At 39.2% G+C, this 20,538-nt stretch overlaps 1 protein-coding gene across 9 annotated transcripts in view; it reads left to right on the top strand.

The window, feature by feature from the left end:
• The first annotated feature begins 5,280 nt into the window (after nucleotides 1-5,280).
• The window catches only part of syngap1b (synaptic Ras GTPase activating protein 1b), a 234,155-nt gene continuing 218,897 nt past the window's right edge, over nucleotides 5,281-20,538 (top strand). For 4 of the 9 annotated variants that reach the window (XM_049464794.1, XM_049464813.1, XM_049464818.1 and 1 more), the window contains exon 1: nucleotides 5,282-5,869. Coding sequence is in view for 2 of the 9 variants with exons in the window: in XM_022668673.2 (XP_022524394.2) it covers nucleotides 6,908-6,932 (25 nt within the window). In the remaining 7 variants the exon portion in view is untranslated. Of the gene's footprint in view, nucleotides 5,870-6,890; nucleotides 6,933-20,538 lie in introns of all 9 variants that reach the window. The other 5 variants (XM_049464811.1, XM_049464809.1, XM_022668673.2 and 2 more) reach the window with 4 other exon arrangements.

Raw genomic sequence — 20,538 nt, forward strand, 5'->3', positions numbered from 1 at the left:
CACAACCTTATAAAAAAAAAATAATCACAATCTTATGAAAAAATAATAAACATATTCTTCTTAAAAGTAGCGAGTCTGGTTTTTGGTGAGCACGCTGAGGAAGGCCTAAGGCCCAAAATGTTTGTGTTTTATCTGTGAGTCAAATAAATATACTGGACATTATATGAGTGCTGTCTGATCTTCTTAATTTTTCGGATTATCTATTGCGGATTCAGCAGGTGAGAAGTATTTGGAATGGCAGTCTGTTTGTTAAATTGTTTTATTTTTGTTCTCTCAGTTTGTAGAGACAAATGTGCATATACATTTATATATGATTAATATACGATTATATTATGGTCAGAAACACCTAAAAACTGCTGATCACTTTCTGCAGTACTTACTGTTATTCCAGCCTCTAATGGCCACCATGTTTGAATGTAGTAGGGCTTAAAAAAAGTCAGTATTTTAGGAGACAATATGACTGAGACAAGCTGAGGCCCTGCAATAGAATTAGCTCCCCCGTTGGGAAGGGGAGCATGCTTCAAATACAAGCTAATTTCTCCAGCAAAATCGAATAACTGCAGAGACGTGACGTGACATGATGAGATTTTCTGCCTCCTTCCCTCCTGCAATCTACACACTCACACTAACACTCAAGACTCAGACTGTGCTCAGGAGCACAGCGAATCTCTACTCAGTCCAGATGACACTGAGGGAATTCTAGACCATGCTGTAATAATGCAGTGAAACAATTCTGGTTCTGGTCCTTTTTAGTGTATCTTAGAAAGAGCTCTGTCTGATGGCACAAATGAAAAGGTAAAGCAAAAGGCCAGACCTCGCTCAGATTTGTCTCTCATATTCTGCATAAATTTTGATTTATCTGTGCTGAACCTGTTTTTGATTAAAGGTAATTCCAGTGATTTTCCAGGTTACATAAAATGGCTACAAATACAGTATTGGGACACATGCTCATTAACTGTTTCTTCTATAATAATGGTTATAAAAAATGTTTATTCAGATTTAGTTGGAATTGCAGTCTCTACTGTCATTCTGTAAAGATAAGACGTTCTACTAGATTTTAGAGCATTGCTGTAAGCATCTGATTGCAAAAAAAATATCGTAATCCACTCCTGACATTAGGCAAGATGCCTATAGATTCATGTTTATCTGCTCCAAAATAACCTATTCTACTGGCAATACTTTTCTACCGGCGTTAGAAAAGCTGTGTAAGATTTGAGTAAACAGTGGGTATAGTTTAAAGTAAAATAATGTCTTGCTTTCATTGTTACGCAAAATACCTCCTCCCCTCAAATAATACCACAAGATCAACCATAGTTTTACAATTACCAAATTTTATTATAAAAAGGCACTTGTATGTTTTCTGGTCATTTGAAAAGCAGATACAGGTGTGTTTAAAAATAATAATAATTGAAAAGTAAAACCCATATATTACATAGACTCATTACACATAGGTTATAAAACCATCACTGATCATCAGTAAATTTTACATTTCATTTGGAAATCAAGGTTCCAGAGTCTGGAGGAAGAGTGGAGAGACACACAGTCCAAGCTGTTGAGGTCTAGTGTGAATTTTTCACAATCAGTGATGGTTTAAGGAGCCTGTAATTTGCTGGTGTTGGGCCACTGTGTTATATTAAGTTGCAGAGCCTATCTGGACATTTTTAAAGCACTTCATGCATTTCTATGTTGATGATATATAGATTTATAGAGTGGTAGATTTCATTTTCCGTAGGACCAGTAGTACCAACTGAATTAGTCTTTTATAATATTAGAAATTTTCTAAGATATTGATTTTTGGTTTTTCAATAGAAATACAAACACTCAAACTAGATCCCTCTGTGTGTAATGAATCAGTATGATATATGAATTTCATTTTTAATTAAATATTTGACAATATTCTATTTTTGGGCATGTACTTGGGTATCCCCCAGTGTTTACTTTTATAAATAACGTTTTATTTTTTTATTTTTGAGGGTGTAGCATAGAGGTTATTTCTCATTATGGACAAGTTGATAAAAAGCTAAATGCCATAAATGCAGATCTGAATAAATTAGCCGTTATCTCTGCATTGCCCCATTTTATGTCAAATCACTAGCAAGGACTTGAACTGAATTAGATAAAATTATATATTTTTTGTTTTTGTTTTATTTGTTGACAAACAATTTGGGACATTTTCTTAATCAAGTTGCCCTATTTCACATCACATCACTCAGAATTACATTATTCATATCTCTGCTTTTAATAAAAATGTATGTAAAAGAAATAAGTAAAACTTCCCTTTAAACACTTATATTGTTGAAAAATCTGATTGTAGGATACATGTAAAGCCACCAGATGGCAGCCATGTATGAACATTGGAACAGGTTCCCTCTTTTTTAATGAAAACCCAAGCAAATGTCCATTTTTTAAGCTTGGGCCTGCTTGCCATGTGTTTTAATAGGACCTTGAGCCAAAGTAAAGAAACTGAGGCAGGACAGTGGCCTCTCAGCTTTTAAACGACTCTAATGCCACTACAGAACTACACTCTTGGCTGCAGTAAACGCCATCTTGGCTCCGGTTACCATAGCATTCAGCCTCAGCTTCCTGGGCTATGTTGTGTGTGAGTGTGTGGGTGTATGTGTATTCAGCTCTTTGAAGGGACTGAATATCTACAGGTTGATGGAGATGGAAATTATGAGGACATGTAATTTTGCTGCAGAAAAATTTTAAGAAAGTCATTGTTTTTCTATGCAATGGATATGAAGTGTGATTACAGTATGACAATATCCACCAGAACCTAATTTTATTTTATTTTTTTATTTTTATTGTAAGACTTTTAAGGTATATGATTCAGTAAAATAATTATTCAATAATTACTATGAATTATTCAGGAAATACTACAGCATTAACATGTAATGCTTGCTCCTCCATTGTGACTGATTAGCTAGCAAGCACTACTCTGGATCACTTTACCTATCTCTAATACTCGCTGCCTTAAATATGCTCATCTCTCCCAGTAATTGTAATAGATTACCTAGCTAAGGTTAAATACACCTATACATAATTAAGTATTGTCATGTATATTAAGCATTCAGTAAATGTTAGGACACTAACAAGTAACTTATGCTGATTTGAAATGAGGTCTCGAATTACAGGCCAAAACACTGGTCTTCATATTTTACAAATTTAAAAGCCTTTGTGAATTGGGCCTGTTTGGGCTAAGAAGTATTTCATACACAGAAAATATTACACATATTGGTCCTTTAAATGTTTGCTGTGTTATTTAACTACAGCAGAACACACATAGCTAGAAACGTATGCATGGTAACTACTTTTTAAGGCTTAACGCTTTAATAATTTGTGGCCACATATTAAGATATCGTTTCCACGCTTTAATGAGTCAAACATTTATGCCGAGCCACTAGGGTGACATCATGTACAGAAAATAAAAAAGTGTGGCCACGACTAATTAAAGTGTAGGAACAAAATATTTAAACAGTGGGAACGACGACTTAAGACGTGGGAGCATGATCCTAATGCATGACCACAACTTATTAGGTTGTGGGAACAAGATCCTTATGCGTGACCATTATTATTAATGAGATAAGTCGTCCTTACAATCTAATTGTCTCGCTTCCAAGCTTTACTAAGTTGTGGCCACACATTAGGATCTTATTCCTAGGCTTTAATAAGTTGTAAGTTTGTACAGAGCCCCTACGGCGACATCATGTACAGAAAATAATAATGCATGGCTACGACTTCTTAAGGTGTGGGAACAAGATCCTAATGCATGGCCACAACTTATTAGGCATGGGAACGAGATCATAATGCGTGACCACGACTTACTAAGGCATGGGAACGAGATCCTAATGCAAGGGCATCTACTTTTTAAAGGTGTGGGTGCAAGATAATTCAGTCGTTGCCTTTTAAGGACTTCTTACGACTTAATTGTCTTGTTCCCACGCTTTAATAATTAGGATCTCGTTCCCCACACTTTAATGAGTTGTACAGAGCCCCTAAGGTGACATAATGTAAAAAGACTGTGTTGGAACAATATAACTAAGTCGTGGGGACGAGTTATTAAGGTGTGGGAACTAGATAATTAAGTCCTGGCCGTACCACTTATCATTTTTTGTACATGATGCCACCTTAGGGGCTCTCTGTGCAAACGTGAATGGAAGGTCCCCACTACGAAGCAGTCCCCACTCTGAGAGGAATACAAACCTGCGTGTGTTCTGGAAACTGCAAATATACGCAACCAACAAACGCTTATTCGCGTTAATGTTGGACGCACAGTGAAAACATAGCACGTACGCCACATCTGCGCCGGGTTTGCTTCGCTTAAGTAGTAAAAATTAGAGATTCCTCACAGATTTTGGGTCACACGCCGTGCTGGTCCAGTCAGCAGTCCAGCCCACCCGCACCAGTTGATTGGCGAACGGCGGACGGCGAAACTTCGGCAGTAGCGCCCGCCTGCTGCTTCGGGAAGGAGGCCTAGTAACCCACACTCGTACATTAGACTTATTAGGGGCGTGTGGGAAATATGCCAACGCGTAGGCTCATCTCTCTCTCTCTCTCTCTCTCTCTCTATTTTTCTTTCTTTCTCTGAGTCTATCTCTTTCTCCTTCCACCCATCTTAGTCTAGCTAGTTAGCTAGTTAACTAGTTAGCTTAGCCTAGCGTTAGCTAACTCCTCGTAACGGTCGTTTAGCAGATTTTAATTTAAATGTAAACAGGCTGAGCTTAGGGAGACATATTCTATATAGATTTACATTAATATTGGGGAAAATAGCTGACGCTAGGCATCTCTTTCTTTTACTCTCTCACTATATCTCTTTTACTCTCTCTCTCTTTCTCTGACTGTATCTCTCTCTCCCACCCTCTCTCTCTCTCTCTCTCTCTCTCTCACTATACAGCTCTCTAAAAAAGATATCACTTAAAAATTATGAGTTTCTTTGATTTTATCAAATTGAAAACCTCTAGAATATAATCAAGAGGAAGATGGATGATCACAAGCCATCAAACCAAGCTGAACTGCTTGTTTTTTGCACCAGGAGTGGCATAAATTTATCCAAAAGCAGTGTGTAAGACTGGTGGAGGAGAACATGCCAAGTTGCATAAACACTGTGAATAAAAACAAGGGTTATTCCATCAAATTTCTGAACCCTTAAAACTTTTTAATATGAAATAATTGTTTTCTTTGTATTATTTGAGGTCTAAAAGCTCTGCATCTTTTTTGTTGTTTCAGCCATTTCTTATTTTCTGCAAATAAATGCTCTAAATTACAATATTTTGATTTGGAATTTGGGAGAGATGTTGTCTGTATTTTATGGAATAAAACAACAATGTTTTACTCAAACATAAACCTATAAATAGCAAAATCAGAGGAACTGATTTAGAAACTGAAGTGGTCTCTCAATTTTTTCCAGAGCTGTATATATCTCTCTCACTCCCCCCCCTCTCTCTCTCTCACTCCCTCTCTTTTCACTATAGCTCTCTCGCCCACTCTCTCTCTCTCTTTCCCCTTCACCACACTATCGGCGCGTGTCACTATTTGCTAGCTAACTTAACGCTAGCTAGCTAACCAACGGCTCTCCACGACCCTGGAATGTAATTTTCTCCTTCTTTTTCAGAAATGTATCGCCTTTTTCCTGATTTTTCCACCCTTTTACACACAGGAGCGGTGCTCTGCGTCGACTGAGCCCATGACCAGCAGGTTATTTTTCGTTTTTCGCCCCCTCCTCCTTCTTCTCCTGCTTCTCCTGCTTCTCTCTTCAGCTCTGAGGGATATCTAAGCTAACGTTTAGCTAGCATGTCGATAAACTGAAGGAGTGGAGAGACACGGAGACGCGTCTAATGCCGTTGGAACATGTCCTATGTTCCTGTTCAAGGTAAGAGAAGTGGTGGAGAGATGGCTTGGTTAGTTAGCTAACGCTGTATTTCAACACACTGCATCTCTCTGCCTCTTTCTCTCTCACTGCTTCCTCTCTCCCTCCCCCTTTTCCCTCTCTTTCACATACTCTCTCCCTCTCTCACTCACTCTTTCTTCGGCTATCTCACTCATTCTCTCTCTCTTCCTCTCTGTCAGTCTTGCGCTAGTGCCACCAATGGCTCATCATAGCTGGCTACCTTTGCCATGTTCTCGTGTGCAACCAGTTGACCACATTGGTGGTCACTGTGTCAACCCATCTTACAGTTTTCTCATTTTGCAGGACTGTGTGTCTAAAAAATTCATAGCAGCATGGCCATGCCTAGTGAGTGATCATCAGGGAACTGACAGTGTGAGTGGGCAGTCAAGACACATCAGCTGGAAACACTTGGGTTAATACACCCCCATCCACATCTCTCACCTTCTTCTGCCTCCCCTTTTTCCTCCATCTCTTTCACATACTCTCTTCCTATCTCCCACTTTATTTCTATCACACTCTTACATACATATCATCACCTACATTACAACCAGTTGACCACATTGGTGGCCACTGTGTCAACCCATCTCACTGTTTTCCCACAGTTTTCTCAAATTTGCAGGACTGTGTGTCTCATAAATGCGTAGCAGCATGGCCATGCCTAGTAAGTGAGCATAAGGGAAATGCTAGTGTAAGTGTCAAGACAGTAGTCAAGACAGATCAGCTGGAAACACATGGGTTAATACACCGCCATCCCCTTTTTTCTTTCTCTATATGTTTCTCCTTCCACTGCCTCCACCTTTTCTCACTCTTTCACATACTCACTCTTACTCACTCGCTCTCTCTGAGCCTTGCGCTAGTGCCACCAATAGCTCAGCATAGCTAGCCACCTTGCCATGTTCTCATGTACATATATATTATCACCAATATTACAACCAGTTGGCCACGTTGGTGGTCACTGTGTCAACCCGTCTTACTGTTTTCTCACAGTTTTCTCATTTTGCAGGACTGTGTGTCTCATAAATGCATAGCAGCATGGCCATGCCTAGTGAGTGAACATCTCTCTCTCTCTTTTTCTCCTTCTTCTGCCTCCACCTTTTTCCTCTCTTTCACACCATACTCACTCTAACTCTCTCTTTCTCTGAGCCTTGCGCTAGTGCCACCAATAGCTCGTCATAGCTAGCTTCATTGCCATGTTCTCATGTACATATCATCACCTACAATACAACAGTTGACCACATCGGTGGTCACTGTGTCAACCCATCTCACTGTTTTCTCACAGTTTTCTCATTTTGCATGACTGTCTCATAAATACATAGCTGCATGGCTATGCCTAGTGAGTGATCATCAGGGAAATGCCAGTGTGAGTGGGCAGTCAAGACAGATCAGCTGGAAACACTTGGGTTAATACACATCCACATCTCTCTCTCTCTCTCTTTCTCTGCCTCCCCCTCTTTTTTCTCTTTCTCTCTTTCACACATACTCATTCTATCCATCTCTCTCACCTCTCTCTGAGACTTGCGCTAGTTCCACCAATAGCTAATCATGTTCATGTAGACCATTGCATTGGTGTCAGTACATATCATCTCCACTACAACAAGTTCACCATCTATTGGTCACTGTATCTTATTGTACAGGGTATGACATGGGTATGACTAGTGAGTGATCATCAGGGAATTGCCAGTGAGTGGGCAGTCAAGACAGATCAGCTGGAAACACTTGGGTTAATACACCCCCATCTCTCTCTCTCTCTCTCTCTCTCTCTCTCTCTCTCTCGTTCCTTCCTCTGCCTCCCCCTTTTCCCTCTCTTTCACATACTCCCTTACTCTCACTTAGCCTTGCACTAGTGCCACCATAGCTCATCACACCTTGCCATGTTCTAATCAGCTTCTCTGGACCATTAATTGCATTAGTATCAATACATAGCAATCCACTATGTCCAGTGGACCACAATAGTGGTCAGTGTGTTCACCCATCACATTGTTATCGCATTGTTTTCTCACTTTGCACTTTGAACTGTATGTCTCATAATACATAGCTGCATGGCCATGCCTAGTGAATGATCATCAGGGAACTGCCAGTGAGTGGGCATTCAAGAAAGATCAGTTGGAAACACTTGGGCTAATACACCCCCATCTCTCTCGCTCTCATTCCTCTGCCTTTCCTTTTCCCTCTCTTTCACATGCACTCACACTGTCTCTTTAAGCCTTGCGCTAGTGCCACCAATAGCTCATCACACCTCAACATACCTGACCATCTTTCCTCTATATCTCTGTTCGTCTCCACGTTGGATCATTGCAATGCTTGCAGTCAGTACATAGCTATCATCTCCAGTATGTCCACATGACCATGTTAGTGGTCACTCTGTTAACCCCTACAACTATTTTCTCATTTTCTTAGGACCTTGTGTGTCATAAATGCATCTCTACATGGCCATGACTAGTGTGTGACCATGAAGGGAACTGCCGGTGAGTGGGCAATCAAGACAGATCAGCGTGAAACACTTGTGTTAATACACCCCCATCTTTCTCTTTCTCTCTCAGCTTAGCACTAGTGCCTCCAATAGCTCATGATATCTACCTTGCCATGGTTTCATCTGTTTCTCTGTTCTTCTCTACTGTGGACCATTGCATTGCTATCAGCATACATCTGTCATCTCCAGTAGTACAACCAGTTGAGTACATTGGTTGTCGCTGTGTTAACTCATCTCACTGTTTTCTCATTGTTTTCTCATTCTTCAGGATTGTGAGTCTCATGCATACTGTGCATATACATAGCCGTAACTAGTGAGTGATCGTCAGGGAACTGCCAGTGAGTGGGCAATCAAGAGAGATCAGCTGGAAACACTTGGGTTAATACACCCATCTCTCTCTCTCTCTCTCTCTCTCTCTCTCTTTCTCTCTCTCCCTATCTCTTACTGCTGCTGCTGTTTAACAAGTAGCTATGGTGCTCACATCAGACAACATTGCAGTGGGAACACTTCTGCTGTGTCTCTTTCTCTTTTCCTCTCTTTCTCAATCTCTCTATCACGTTCATTCACACACACACACACTTTCTCTTCTCCTTTACTTTAGCTCTGTGGTACAGGCAGAAATAAGTAGTGTCCACCGAGCCACTGAGATGAGCTTGTGTGTGCACACAGCTGGGAGACAGGGGGTGCACTCACATCCATTCCTGACCAGTTGGGATGGTGCAGCCGTGACAGCAGCATCAGCACTTTCAGCCCAAATATTCACACACTACTTGGATTCTTAGCAGTGCTTTTGTACTCTAGTGGTCAGGACCCGTTAAAGAAGCAAAATGTCAGAAGGTAAGAACACTAATGCCTGTTCACTGACTTTTTTTCTTCGCTTTAGTCTTAATGGCAGCCTTGTACTATTTTTGTCCGTTGTGTAACGCTGGTTCTAATTCTAGGATTGGTGATTCATGGTGGAGAAGTGTTAACAGCCACCACAAGAATGCTAAAATAGTGTGTGCATTACAGGGAACGGCTTTCTTACCTCTTGAATGCTCTAGTAGTAGTCTCTCGTAGTCACTTGTGCACTTAGTGCTAGAATGAAGGTAGTAATGTATTGCATAATAGATCTCGAGACCAATTACACGATGCAGTATGGCAGATGTGTGTTCTTGCCCTGTAATCTTACGCTGAGATTATTTATTGAATGAGGGAAGTTTCTAAGAAGATTCTAGATTTGAAACGGAGGGAGGCTGTGTATAGATGGTTCTGTTGCAGAAGTGACTGCATGGTTGACTGTAGATGTGAACTTTTCTTGGCACTAATAAGACAACGATAGCAAGCACTGCATGCATTTTTGTTTTATGGGGCATTTCTCACACACTGTGACAGTAGAAAAGTGTAGACACAAATAGTCTGGCACCAATTTAGTCATAATAGTTTCTGTAGTAGTGTGCTTTTTCATGCTAATTAAGGCAGTGTGTATGTAATGATTTAGGTGACTGTCTACCAGCAGTGCTAAATATACACAATTTGGAGCTTGAGACTTATCAGCCAATGGGGCTTAAAGGGGAATGGCACCAGTTTTTTCGATTTAAAAAGTTTTTAAAACAGTACTGTTGCAATTTTAACAGAACCATGTTGTGTACTCTAAAAAAATGATCATCTGAATTGGACTAAAATCATCCAGGATGTTATTGATTGAATGAGCAAAGTGGCAAAGAATATTTTAGATTTGGAGGGCTATGAGTTAGAAAAAGATGCAAATACTGTGGCCCAAGCATTGTATGTTTGAATCCCTGAGTCTGAGAAAACACAATCAGCCTTGCTATCTCTGGGTAGATGGATAGATGGCGCTCTTTTGCCACAACTCTCCAATACTAACCCTGGCTGTCACAGGCTTCTGTTGGCTAATGTGTTGTGTCTTTTGCCTAGTGTATTATTAGCAGCGACGGTTAAACAACACCCAGTTGGCTAGAGCACTGGGTCTTTGATGACAGGGTTGTGGGTAGTGGTGTGCAATATCGTATCGTATGGAATAATATTGGCAAAAGTAAATCATTGGCAAAACAATAATATTGGCAAATGATTCACACTGTTCGCATTTTCCATTTTATTACTACTACTAGAGACAGATAATATCTGTCCAGTATCATTAATTTTACTTTAGTCCTGGATATATGAAGGTATTTGGAGTGCATTATTAGTTTAATTACATTCTGGATCATTGACTTCTGTTAATAAAATCTGGTAAAATTCTTGTATATTTTAATATCTCTGTAAGGGTGTGCCATATCGTATCATATGCAATAGTAAAATTTAACTTACATTTTGTTGCACTAGTGTATTCTTGAAAGGTTTTTTTTATTCAGTGTTTTGTCATATTGCCAAGAGTATCATTATCGGGGAAAAAACATAAAGTATCGTGACATTATTTTAGGGATATATCACCCATCCCAGTTGTGGGTACTACAACCCCTGGCAAAAATTATGGAATCACCAGTCTTGGATGAGCACTCCTTCAGACATTTCATTCTGTAAAACAAACTCTGATCAAAAACATGATACAATAATAAGGTCATTCCAAAGTGCAACTTGTTGGCTTTCAGGAACACTCAAAGAAATGAAGAAAAAACATTGTGGAAGTCAGTGAATGTTACTTTTATTGACCAACCACAGGGAAAAAAATATGGAATCACTCAATTCTGAGGAAAAAAGTATGGAATCATGAAAAACAGATAAACAAAAGATGATTCAAAATACATCACTAGTATTTAGTTGCACCACCTTTGGCTTTTATAACGGCTTTCAGTCTCTGAGGCATGGACTTGATGAGTGACAAACAGTATTCTGCATCAATTTGGTGCCAACTCTCTTTGATAGCAGTTGCCAGATCAGCTTTGCAGGTCGGAGCCTTCTTGTGGACCATTTTTTTCAATTTCCACCACAGGTTTTCAATTGGGTTGAGATCTGGACTATTTGCAGGCCATGACATTGACTGAATGTGTCTTTCTCCAAGGAATGCCTTCACTGTTTTTGCCCTATGGCACGATGCATTGTCATCTTGGAAAATTATTTCATTATCTCCAAACATCTGTTCAATTGAAGGGATGAGAAAACTGTCCAAAATGTCAATGTAAACTTGTGCATTGATAGAAGAATTAACCACAGTCATCTCCCCAGTGCCTTTGCCTGACATGCAGCCCCATATCATCAAGGACTGTGGAAATTTGGTTGTTTTCCTCAGGCAGGCCTCTTCATAAATCTCACTGGAACGGCACCAAACAAAAGTTCCAGCATCATCACCTTGTCCAATGCAGATTCTTGACTCATCACTGAAGATAACTTTCATCCAGTCATCCACAGTCCATGATTGCCTCTCCTTAGCCCACTGCAGTCTTGTTTTTTTATGTTTAGGTGTCAATGATGGTTTTCTTTTAGCTTTCCTGTATTGAAATCCCATTTCCTTTAGGCGATTTCTTACGGTTCGGTCACATACATTGGCTCCAGCTTCTTCCCATTTATGCTTCATCTGTTTAGTTGTACTTTTTCGGTTTTCAAGACAAATGGCCTTAAGTTGCTTGTCTTGACGCTTTGATGTCTTTCTCGGTCTACCAGTACGCTTGGCTTTAACAACCATTCCATGCTGTTTGTATTTGGTCCATATATTGGATACAGCTGACTGTGAACAGCCCACATCTTTAGCAACCATGCGTGAAGAGTTACCTTCTTGAAGAAGTTTCACAATCCTCTCTTTTGTTTCAAGAGACATTTCTCTTGTTGGAGCCATGGTTCTTGCCACTCTAATTCGTCCAGCAGCCCTCCAAGGTGTCATGACTGCAGGTGTTTTTAACTGCAGACTAACGAGCAGATCTAATCTGAGGCAGGTGTCCATTTAGGGAAAGGAAATTGACTGGGTGTGTCCTTATTTTCTACCTTCAATTTGAGTGATTCCATACTTTTTTCCTCAGAATTGAGTGATTCCATATTTTTTTCCCTGTGGTTGGTCAATAAAAGTAACATTCACTGACTTCCACAATGTTTTTTCTTCATTTCTTTGAGTGTTCCTGAAAGCCAACAAGTTGCACTTTGGAATGACCTTATTATTGTATCATGTTTTTGATCAGAGTTTGTTTTACAGAATGAAATGTCTGAAGGAGTGCTCATCCAAGACTGGTGATTCCATACTTTTTGCCAGGGGTTGTATAACCTGGTTTAGCAAGCTGCCACTGTTAATCTCCTTAGCAAAGGCTCTTAACCCTCACTTCTTATTGGTTGCCACAAATTTCATCTGTCTAAAAACTAAAAAAGTATAAAGGTATGGTGAAAATGGTTGTCTTTGATGGTCTTTTCTTGTATCAGAGCTGGAGATGTCATTGGCTGCAGTCAATAGAGAGCCCATGGCTAACTTCATTGTATCGTAGGAGGCATGTGCTTATCTGCACCCTCCTGTTAGATGGAATGTGAATGTTATTTTGGGCACAAGTAAGACAATGATAGAAAGCATAGAATGTGCTTTTCTTTCCTGTTTGGGAAAATTTGGCACCCTTCGTCTGTCACACACAAGAAGTGCAGAGACAAAAATGACTTGCCCCAAATCAGTTGTAGTAGTTTCTGTAGTAGTGTGGTTTTCAAGTAGGGCATGTAATGATTTGAATGACGGTCTACCAGCAATAACAAATATGCAATATACAGAATTACATTACAGTTATTTTGAAGGCATATTAACTTTAATGGACCTTAGTATCTGGCTGATATTAGTAGAAACAAATCTTATTGTAAGATGTGACGTTATTTAAAGAATGAACCACAAAATTGAGAGGTGGTAAAGATTATTCTGATGCAGTGGTGACTGTATGAATTCCTGAAAATAAATAGATTTGCAAAAATTGGCAAAAATAAAAGAAACATTATATGCTTTCTAACATTGTCTTAGTGGTGCGCAAAATAACATTCACATTCCCTTTACCAGAAGTTTGCAGAAAAGCACATGGCTCCTCCGATACAATGCAGTTAGCAATTGGCTCTTTTCGGAAACTACAGCTAAAATGTAGGAAGCCAAAACATATACTAGACCCTGTCCTGATACAAGAAAAGACAAATACAAGACAACCATATTCACCATCCTTTTATACTTTTTTGGGCAGATGAAATTTGTGACACTCAATAAGAAGTAAGGGGTTAAGAGTAAGCGTAGAATGTAGAAGTCTTGTTTGTCTGTTTTTGCACTTTACATTTCTCTTCTTTATGGAAAGTTTTTGACCTGCTGTGCTACACAAAAGGTCAGCACAGCTACAAATGGACGAGTGTAATATTTCAGTTGACTGTCTACCAGCAGTGTCAAATTGGAATGTATAGTTGTAATGTAAAGATTTGGAGATGTGTGTGTGTGTGTGTGTTCATCAGCCAGTGGGGTTCAAAGTGGAAGGTCACAATTTGTCCACTTTAATAGTCTTGCTTTACAGAACTGTTGGATTCTTAATAAAACCATGTAGTGTACTCTAGAGAAGGTATATTAACATCAGTGGGCATCTGTATTCGGCTGATGTCAGCAGAAACAGCACACACTCGCGCTGTGTTAGGTGATGTTAGCTGTGTGCCTCGACCTGTGGGGTGGTAGATTCAGTTTGAGTTTGAATAACCTGAGCAAGATTGCCTGAATTTTGTGAAATGCCGTAATTAAAAACAGCTAATTTTAGAGATGTATATAAAATACTGGTATTGGTCAATCAAAGGGCTAGTGGGAGCAGTTTGTCCCGTTTTGCTGCAGTAAAAAGCTCTAATCTTGTGGGAATGCTTTATTCTAGATTTTGGAACATTGGTTACATGGGAGAGAAAAGTGGTGTCTCGAATGTACCCCACAGTGAGAAATGAGAGCACAAGCTGTTTGGAGCCAAATAAGTCAATGATGTTATTCTCTGCTAAGCAGAGCAATGATGGATAACTTATTGTAGTTAGGAAAAGGCTATTTGTAGAGAAATGGAACATTTTAATAGAATGTATCCAGCCAAATGAACCACAGCAGGCAAAATGTTGTACAAGGAACCTCCCTAGACTGTCTTGGAGCACAGTCGCTTGAGTTAGGTCCTCTGGACTGAACCTTAAAGAGATACATCAGTGAGGTGCTGCACAAATGTGCCAAGAAGTAGTTTTATCTGATCTACAATTAATGGCCATTACCAGCTTTTCAGCTCCCCATAGGTCTGAAACAGTGTTTCTAACACAGCTAGCATGCACTCATATGGCAGTTTCTCAGACTATGGGATTATGGGCATGTTTTTAATGCATTGTTGTATATGTTTAAATATAAGCATGGGTGCTCATCCATGGTACTGGAGATCTACCACCAATGTTCCCATGTACTCGAGGGCCCTAATTACCTGGATCAGGTGTGTGAGACTGGGGGGGTAAACCCAGGTGTTTCAGTGTGATCTCCAGCACCATAAATGAGCACTCTTGTTCTAAAGCAATCTGTCATGAGAGGTGGTACCATGACAAAATGCAGGGCGAAACACTGGTTATACTACTTATTTAAAACTTTTATATATGTGACATCTGACCCGTGAGGTTGTTTGAACATTGATTAAAAAAATATATAATAATAATAAAATGCCTCTCTGGACAGATTTTGTGTACATTCCTCTACCTGTCTGTTGCGTGTCTTTAGTTTCTGCCTGTTCTCTTTTTCCGCCAGTTCTCAGACTCCCTATTTTTTTATAGAGGCTTTTTTTTCGGCCACGTTCCAATTCACTAGCCGGGCCAGCGGTCTACACAGATCTGATTTGCTGAGGATAGCGTTTGGTGACCTCACAGCACACGTGATTGGTCTGTGAGTTTACTGCACAAATGCCATAAAGACAAGAAAAATTCTGACGCTGTCAGAATTAAATCCTTCTCTGTAGTTTATCGGTTTGGGTCCGGATTGGACAACGCCTGGGTCCAGACCCAGACCGCGGTCCGCCTATTAGTGATCCCTGGTTTAAGGTGAAGGCCATCTGTGGCCATTCCACTTGTATGACTAGCAAAAGCATAGTGAATATGGCGGTCTAATCTTTGTCTTAAACAGGGAAACAATATTGGTTCTTTAATTTAGAACCAGTTTCCAATCTTTTTCGAAAGTAGAATGAGTTTAACCTCCACAGAGGGGCTCAGTCTCCTAATTTGGTTTAGCCTTCATTGCAGCATTGTCATTTGTTCTAACAAACCAATACTAAGAGAGCCAAACCTGCAAACCATGAAAACTCTGCTAGACCATCTAACTAAAAGAGCAGATCAGTTTTCTTGTATAGCACAATTTATAGATTAATCAAAGAGTTTTACAGAGGCATCAAATCAAATTATGATAAAGCAAGTTTAATAGAACTGTTAAAATCCACTCACAGCTTGTCTATAATCTCCCTTAAAAAGCATTGCCAATAAAATGGGATGCTCTGGCAGCGTTGCCCTACGTTAGCCTGAGGTCACCGTGCTCAATGCCAAAAGCCATATAGGAAAAGTCATCTAGGAAAGCTGTTGAGCAGTGAAACTCTGCCACAGTGTGCAGCTTTATCCAGTACCTGGACGAGGTGAGAGCAAGCCGTGTTTTTGAGCCAGAAATAATCTTCGAACAACGGTACTTGACCTTACTGATGCTCTTACAATGTTTCTTACAGCAGTTCTGAAACGTACTGGTCTTGTTTTGTCTTCTTTAAAAAGTAGAAACACTGTAGCAAAGGGATTGCTTTTGGAGGAAACACAGAATGAACAGGTGTCTATATTAGCAGTAAATTAACCATGCAGTGTTATCTAAGGGGGTGGCTTGAGAAAACACACACCTGTATAAATTGTGAGGTGTTGTCTTGTGAGTGAGGTGAAATGCTGTCCAGATGAATTAAAATGACATTTCTGGAGGAATACCAGGAATATGTCATAGAAGGCATTACCATCCACAGTGGACAGCATCGGGCTATCCACATTTCATGCAACATTGTTTAGCTTCTGTGGGAACATGGGAATTACTAGTTGCTGTTCTCTTACTTTCGGCATGTCAGCATGCAAGTTAAAATGAATATAATTGAAAGTTTATTTCAATAAATTGAAAGCAGTCCAAATAAAGTCAGTGAAAGTTTGGCTGCCCTTTATTTGCGCCTGTTTGCATGCTGATAACCATATTCATGAAGAAGCCCTTATGAATAAGCACAAGGGGTGCAGCTCAATAGTACAGAGCTTGTTATGCAGATCTAACGGCAGGCACTTCTGGACCTTTGATATCTCCTTCAGGTCATGTGGCTGCTACAGTAATGCACACTTTGCAGAAATCGGTGATTCTCTCAGACGTGCTGTCTCAGTCCTGCACATACCTTCGCATTCTTTCAAATGACATTGAACTTCCTCTCAAGGTACCGCATTCAATTTTCCCAGCCTTTTTAAAGATGCACTCAGTGATGCTGCAGTATGTTCATGTTTTGCTTGTAAGCTGCATATCAGGTCTACCATGGCTGCCCATATGGCTTGCGAAGAAGCAGGCCAAGGGACTGGCAGCGTTCTCTGGCGTCACTGTAGGACTTTTTTGTGGAACGGTGCATTTGTATGACTTAAGCACTTCCCTTCTTGTGTGACATTGAGGACACTGAGGTTGAAAAATATGGTTCCTTAAGAGTTATAGTAGTATTTCTTTTAGCAAAGTATACAAAGGAATCAGTGAATGTACTACAGTTTACTTGCTTGTTGCCACATGGAGTACACTGTATAGACAGACATATTGGGACACATGCTCAATCAGGAAGAGCTGTTTACTAGATTTTGTAGCTTTGGCAGTGAGGATTTTATTGCATTTAGTAACAAAAGCATTGTCCACGTCCAAAATTTAGTATTGGATGGAGCATGGTCTTTCCAAAAAACACATTTCAAAATTTATACCCCTCTAACCCAAACCTAACATTAGGCATGGTGCCAATAAGTTCATGTTTATCTGCTCCAGACTGATCTGTTCTATGGACAGTTATTTTGTATTTGTGCACATCTCTGTTAGCCATTTGTGCAACTTGAATTGGCTGAATGCTTTCATTAGAAGGGATGTCCACAGACATTCAGACATATAGTGTATATATAAAAATATAAATAATATGTTAGCCCAGGCACATTGGGGTATCTTTAAGCCATATCTAGACATAATTAGTTTGATATGGGCAGGTGGGCTAAAGTAATTATTACCTGACATCCTCATTTTACCCGAAACATCTAGCTACTAATTTTCAAATAAATAATGTGTTACTAATATATGACGTTATAAGTCGTAAATAAGTGTGTAAATCGAATAGCCACTCCCATTTCAGTAATTTATTTGAAAATGTTTCTAAAACATTGAATAAACTTTTTTTTTTCAGTCATAACAGTGGGATCGACAAAATACAACACTACTGTCTAGTGGTCAGGGTGTAAACACATCACAAAATAAACCACATTCCTAGTCTGAATAGTGCTTTAGAAACGTAGAGTAGATTTATCTAAAAATATAAAACTATATATCTATAATGTCATTCTTGCAATTTTGTTTCACACAATTCTAAAAAAGACACAGTATTATTCATTTGTGTAAGTTATTTTTCCCCAATTATGTTTTAATTTAAGATTCCACACACTGCATATAAGAAAATGAGAGCAGTGTGAGGACTTCTGCCTAAATAGCTCAAATCCCTCTTCCCCAAAGGAGCAGAATTACTCCTCTGAGAGCTTAAACAATTATATCGAAAGCGTGACATTAGAAGACCACTAAAACCAAGTGGAAAGAAGAGGAGAGAAGGTGTTGTGGTGATGAGCAAACCACAGTCTAGGCCTAATTCAAATTTGCACATAAGAGCGTTTAGCCCAGAGCATAACTTAATGCTCCTTGACAGAAAGAATTGACTCTGCCTTCTGATTTAAGTTTGCGGTTTCTTTCTGCCAAAAGGTCATCCACAGCTCAAAATATGATGAGGCTTACCCTTCACAGATAATGATACCACAAGCACTCCTCACCTGAGACTGGAATCTCAGTGTACGGCAGTGTGCAGTCCATTGGAATGTAAAGGATTAGAAGGAAATTGGACCACAATTGTAGTTAAAAGGTGGTGGTTGTCAACCCACTCTCGTCATTATCATAAGGAATAATTAACTATTCTGCACATAATATGCCCAAAATGTAATGTGCCTAAATATTGCTTGACACCCCTTTTAATACATTTATGCAAAAATACAGTTGCAAAAGCACACCCACAGCTTGTCTAGTTCCGTTAAAAATGTTTTGCCTACTGTGAAGTAAAGGCACTATGCCTGATGCCATACTTGGCTATAGGGGTAAAAAAAAGTCCTTTGGAATGATGGTGCTCCATATTGGGATGAGATGGGAATTTCGTGCTGAGGTGGGCTGGTGACCATCCAACGCTCTTTACCACAATTACGTTCCATCGAGGTGACTTAGATCTGCCGATCTGCTTCTTCTTGTGGTCCCCAAATCTAGATTAAAACAAAGGGGGGATTGTCTTAAATCTTATGTTATTTTATTCCTTAGTTTTGAATGTAATTTAATTTGATTTAATGTAGTTTAATTTGATTTGTTCTATTTTTGTTCTGTTATGTCTTGTTTTCATTTTGTTTTAAATTCTACTGTATAGCACTTTGGCCAACAAAGTTGTTTTAAATGTGCTTTGAAAACAAATTAGACTTTGACTTTGACTTTACATTTCATTATTGCATTGCATTGCATTTAGCGGACACTTTTATCCAAAGCGACTTACAAACAAATGAATGCAATCGAAATATTGTCACTGAATGCAATAAAATTTCTTAAAGCAATGCTTAAAGCAACATCAAGTCTAAAGATTTACTTAGACAGTAGAGACAGTAATTCAACAAAAGCAGAATCAACACCTTTTTATTATCCTGGATTTTGGATATGAATGAAAAAATGATAGAGCAGGTGTCCTATTACTTTTTCTTTATGCTGTATTTAAAGTATAGTTCTTCAGCTGGGTTAAATGTAGGATTGGTTCAATAGGATTCATTTGGTTTCCAAAGGTAAATTACAGTAGTTAGCTTAGAGCACTTTAGGCTAATTCCTATAATTGATTTATTATCTTTTTTAAGTATGTCCAGACTTGCATTGAATATATAATTCCCGTATTTAATTTCTGTGTCCTGTGTTAAGGCTATCTGACATGTGTACTTATCTCTGGCAGTCATGTGAAGCAGGCATGCAGGCCACTTGTCACATTAGGTCTGAATTGTGATTCAAACCTCGCTAAAATACCTTGAACACTTTTCATTAGCTCGCTTGCGGGAGGATTTGAAATTCTTTGGCGTGTCAAATTAGATGCTGATACCACAGCTCATGATATAATTGCTTAGAAATTAAAATAAAATATTATTAAATCACTCCAGCACAGCCCGAAGCGGGGTAACCGTTTGTGACTTGGATACCCAACCGCTGACTGACAGAAATAGTGCTTGCGCTTAAGACTCCCATGGCTCTAGCTCACCTTCTCCTGTAGTCATTTAATCAGCCACTGCGCATCTTATTTACATTTCTCAGACACCAGGACTATTTGTCTCCATTTTGCCTGAAACGCAGCATCTTTGTGCGAAGGTTGGAAAAATTTATAGTCACAGCTCATGTATTTTTGCATACTATTTTTGGTCCTCGCAAAGCTGTTAAAATGCTCTGTTAGGTAAGAAGCTGTGGACACCAGAGTGTGAGTGACTATAAGCTTATTGTTAGTAGTATTTCAGTATCAGCGAAAAACAATCCAGATAGCATTTTAGTACTAAATCATTGAGTAGATTTGAGGGCATATGTTTAAAGTGTGAATACAGGCCAGACTAAAGGCCTCAGCATATTTATAATGGAAAAAAATGTTCACTTGGCTTCGGCAAAAAACTGCAGATGGCAGCTGAATGAACTCTTCTTGCATTCTCATGCTTTTATTTCCACCTTAAATAATTTTGCGATGAAGCATTTTATCTGTGGCTATGGGAATGCTGGCAACCCTTTACGATATGGGTCACAAATAAAAGTAGTTATGAAGTTATGTCTCACTATTATTAATTGACACTAGCTAATACTTTATTAAACATGTTGTAATGATTAGTAATATTTTAACTAGTGTCAATAAATAGTTTGTTGAGACATTTTAATTATTGAACCCTTATTGACATTTAGGTGATACCAAAATGGCACACAATG

This window comes from Astyanax mexicanus, chromosome 1 (genome assembly GCF_023375975.1).
Source record: "Astyanax mexicanus isolate ESR-SI-001 chromosome 1, AstMex3_surface, whole genome shotgun sequence".
Taxonomy (NCBI): domain Eukaryota; kingdom Metazoa; phylum Chordata; class Actinopteri; order Characiformes; family Acestrorhamphidae; genus Astyanax; species Astyanax mexicanus.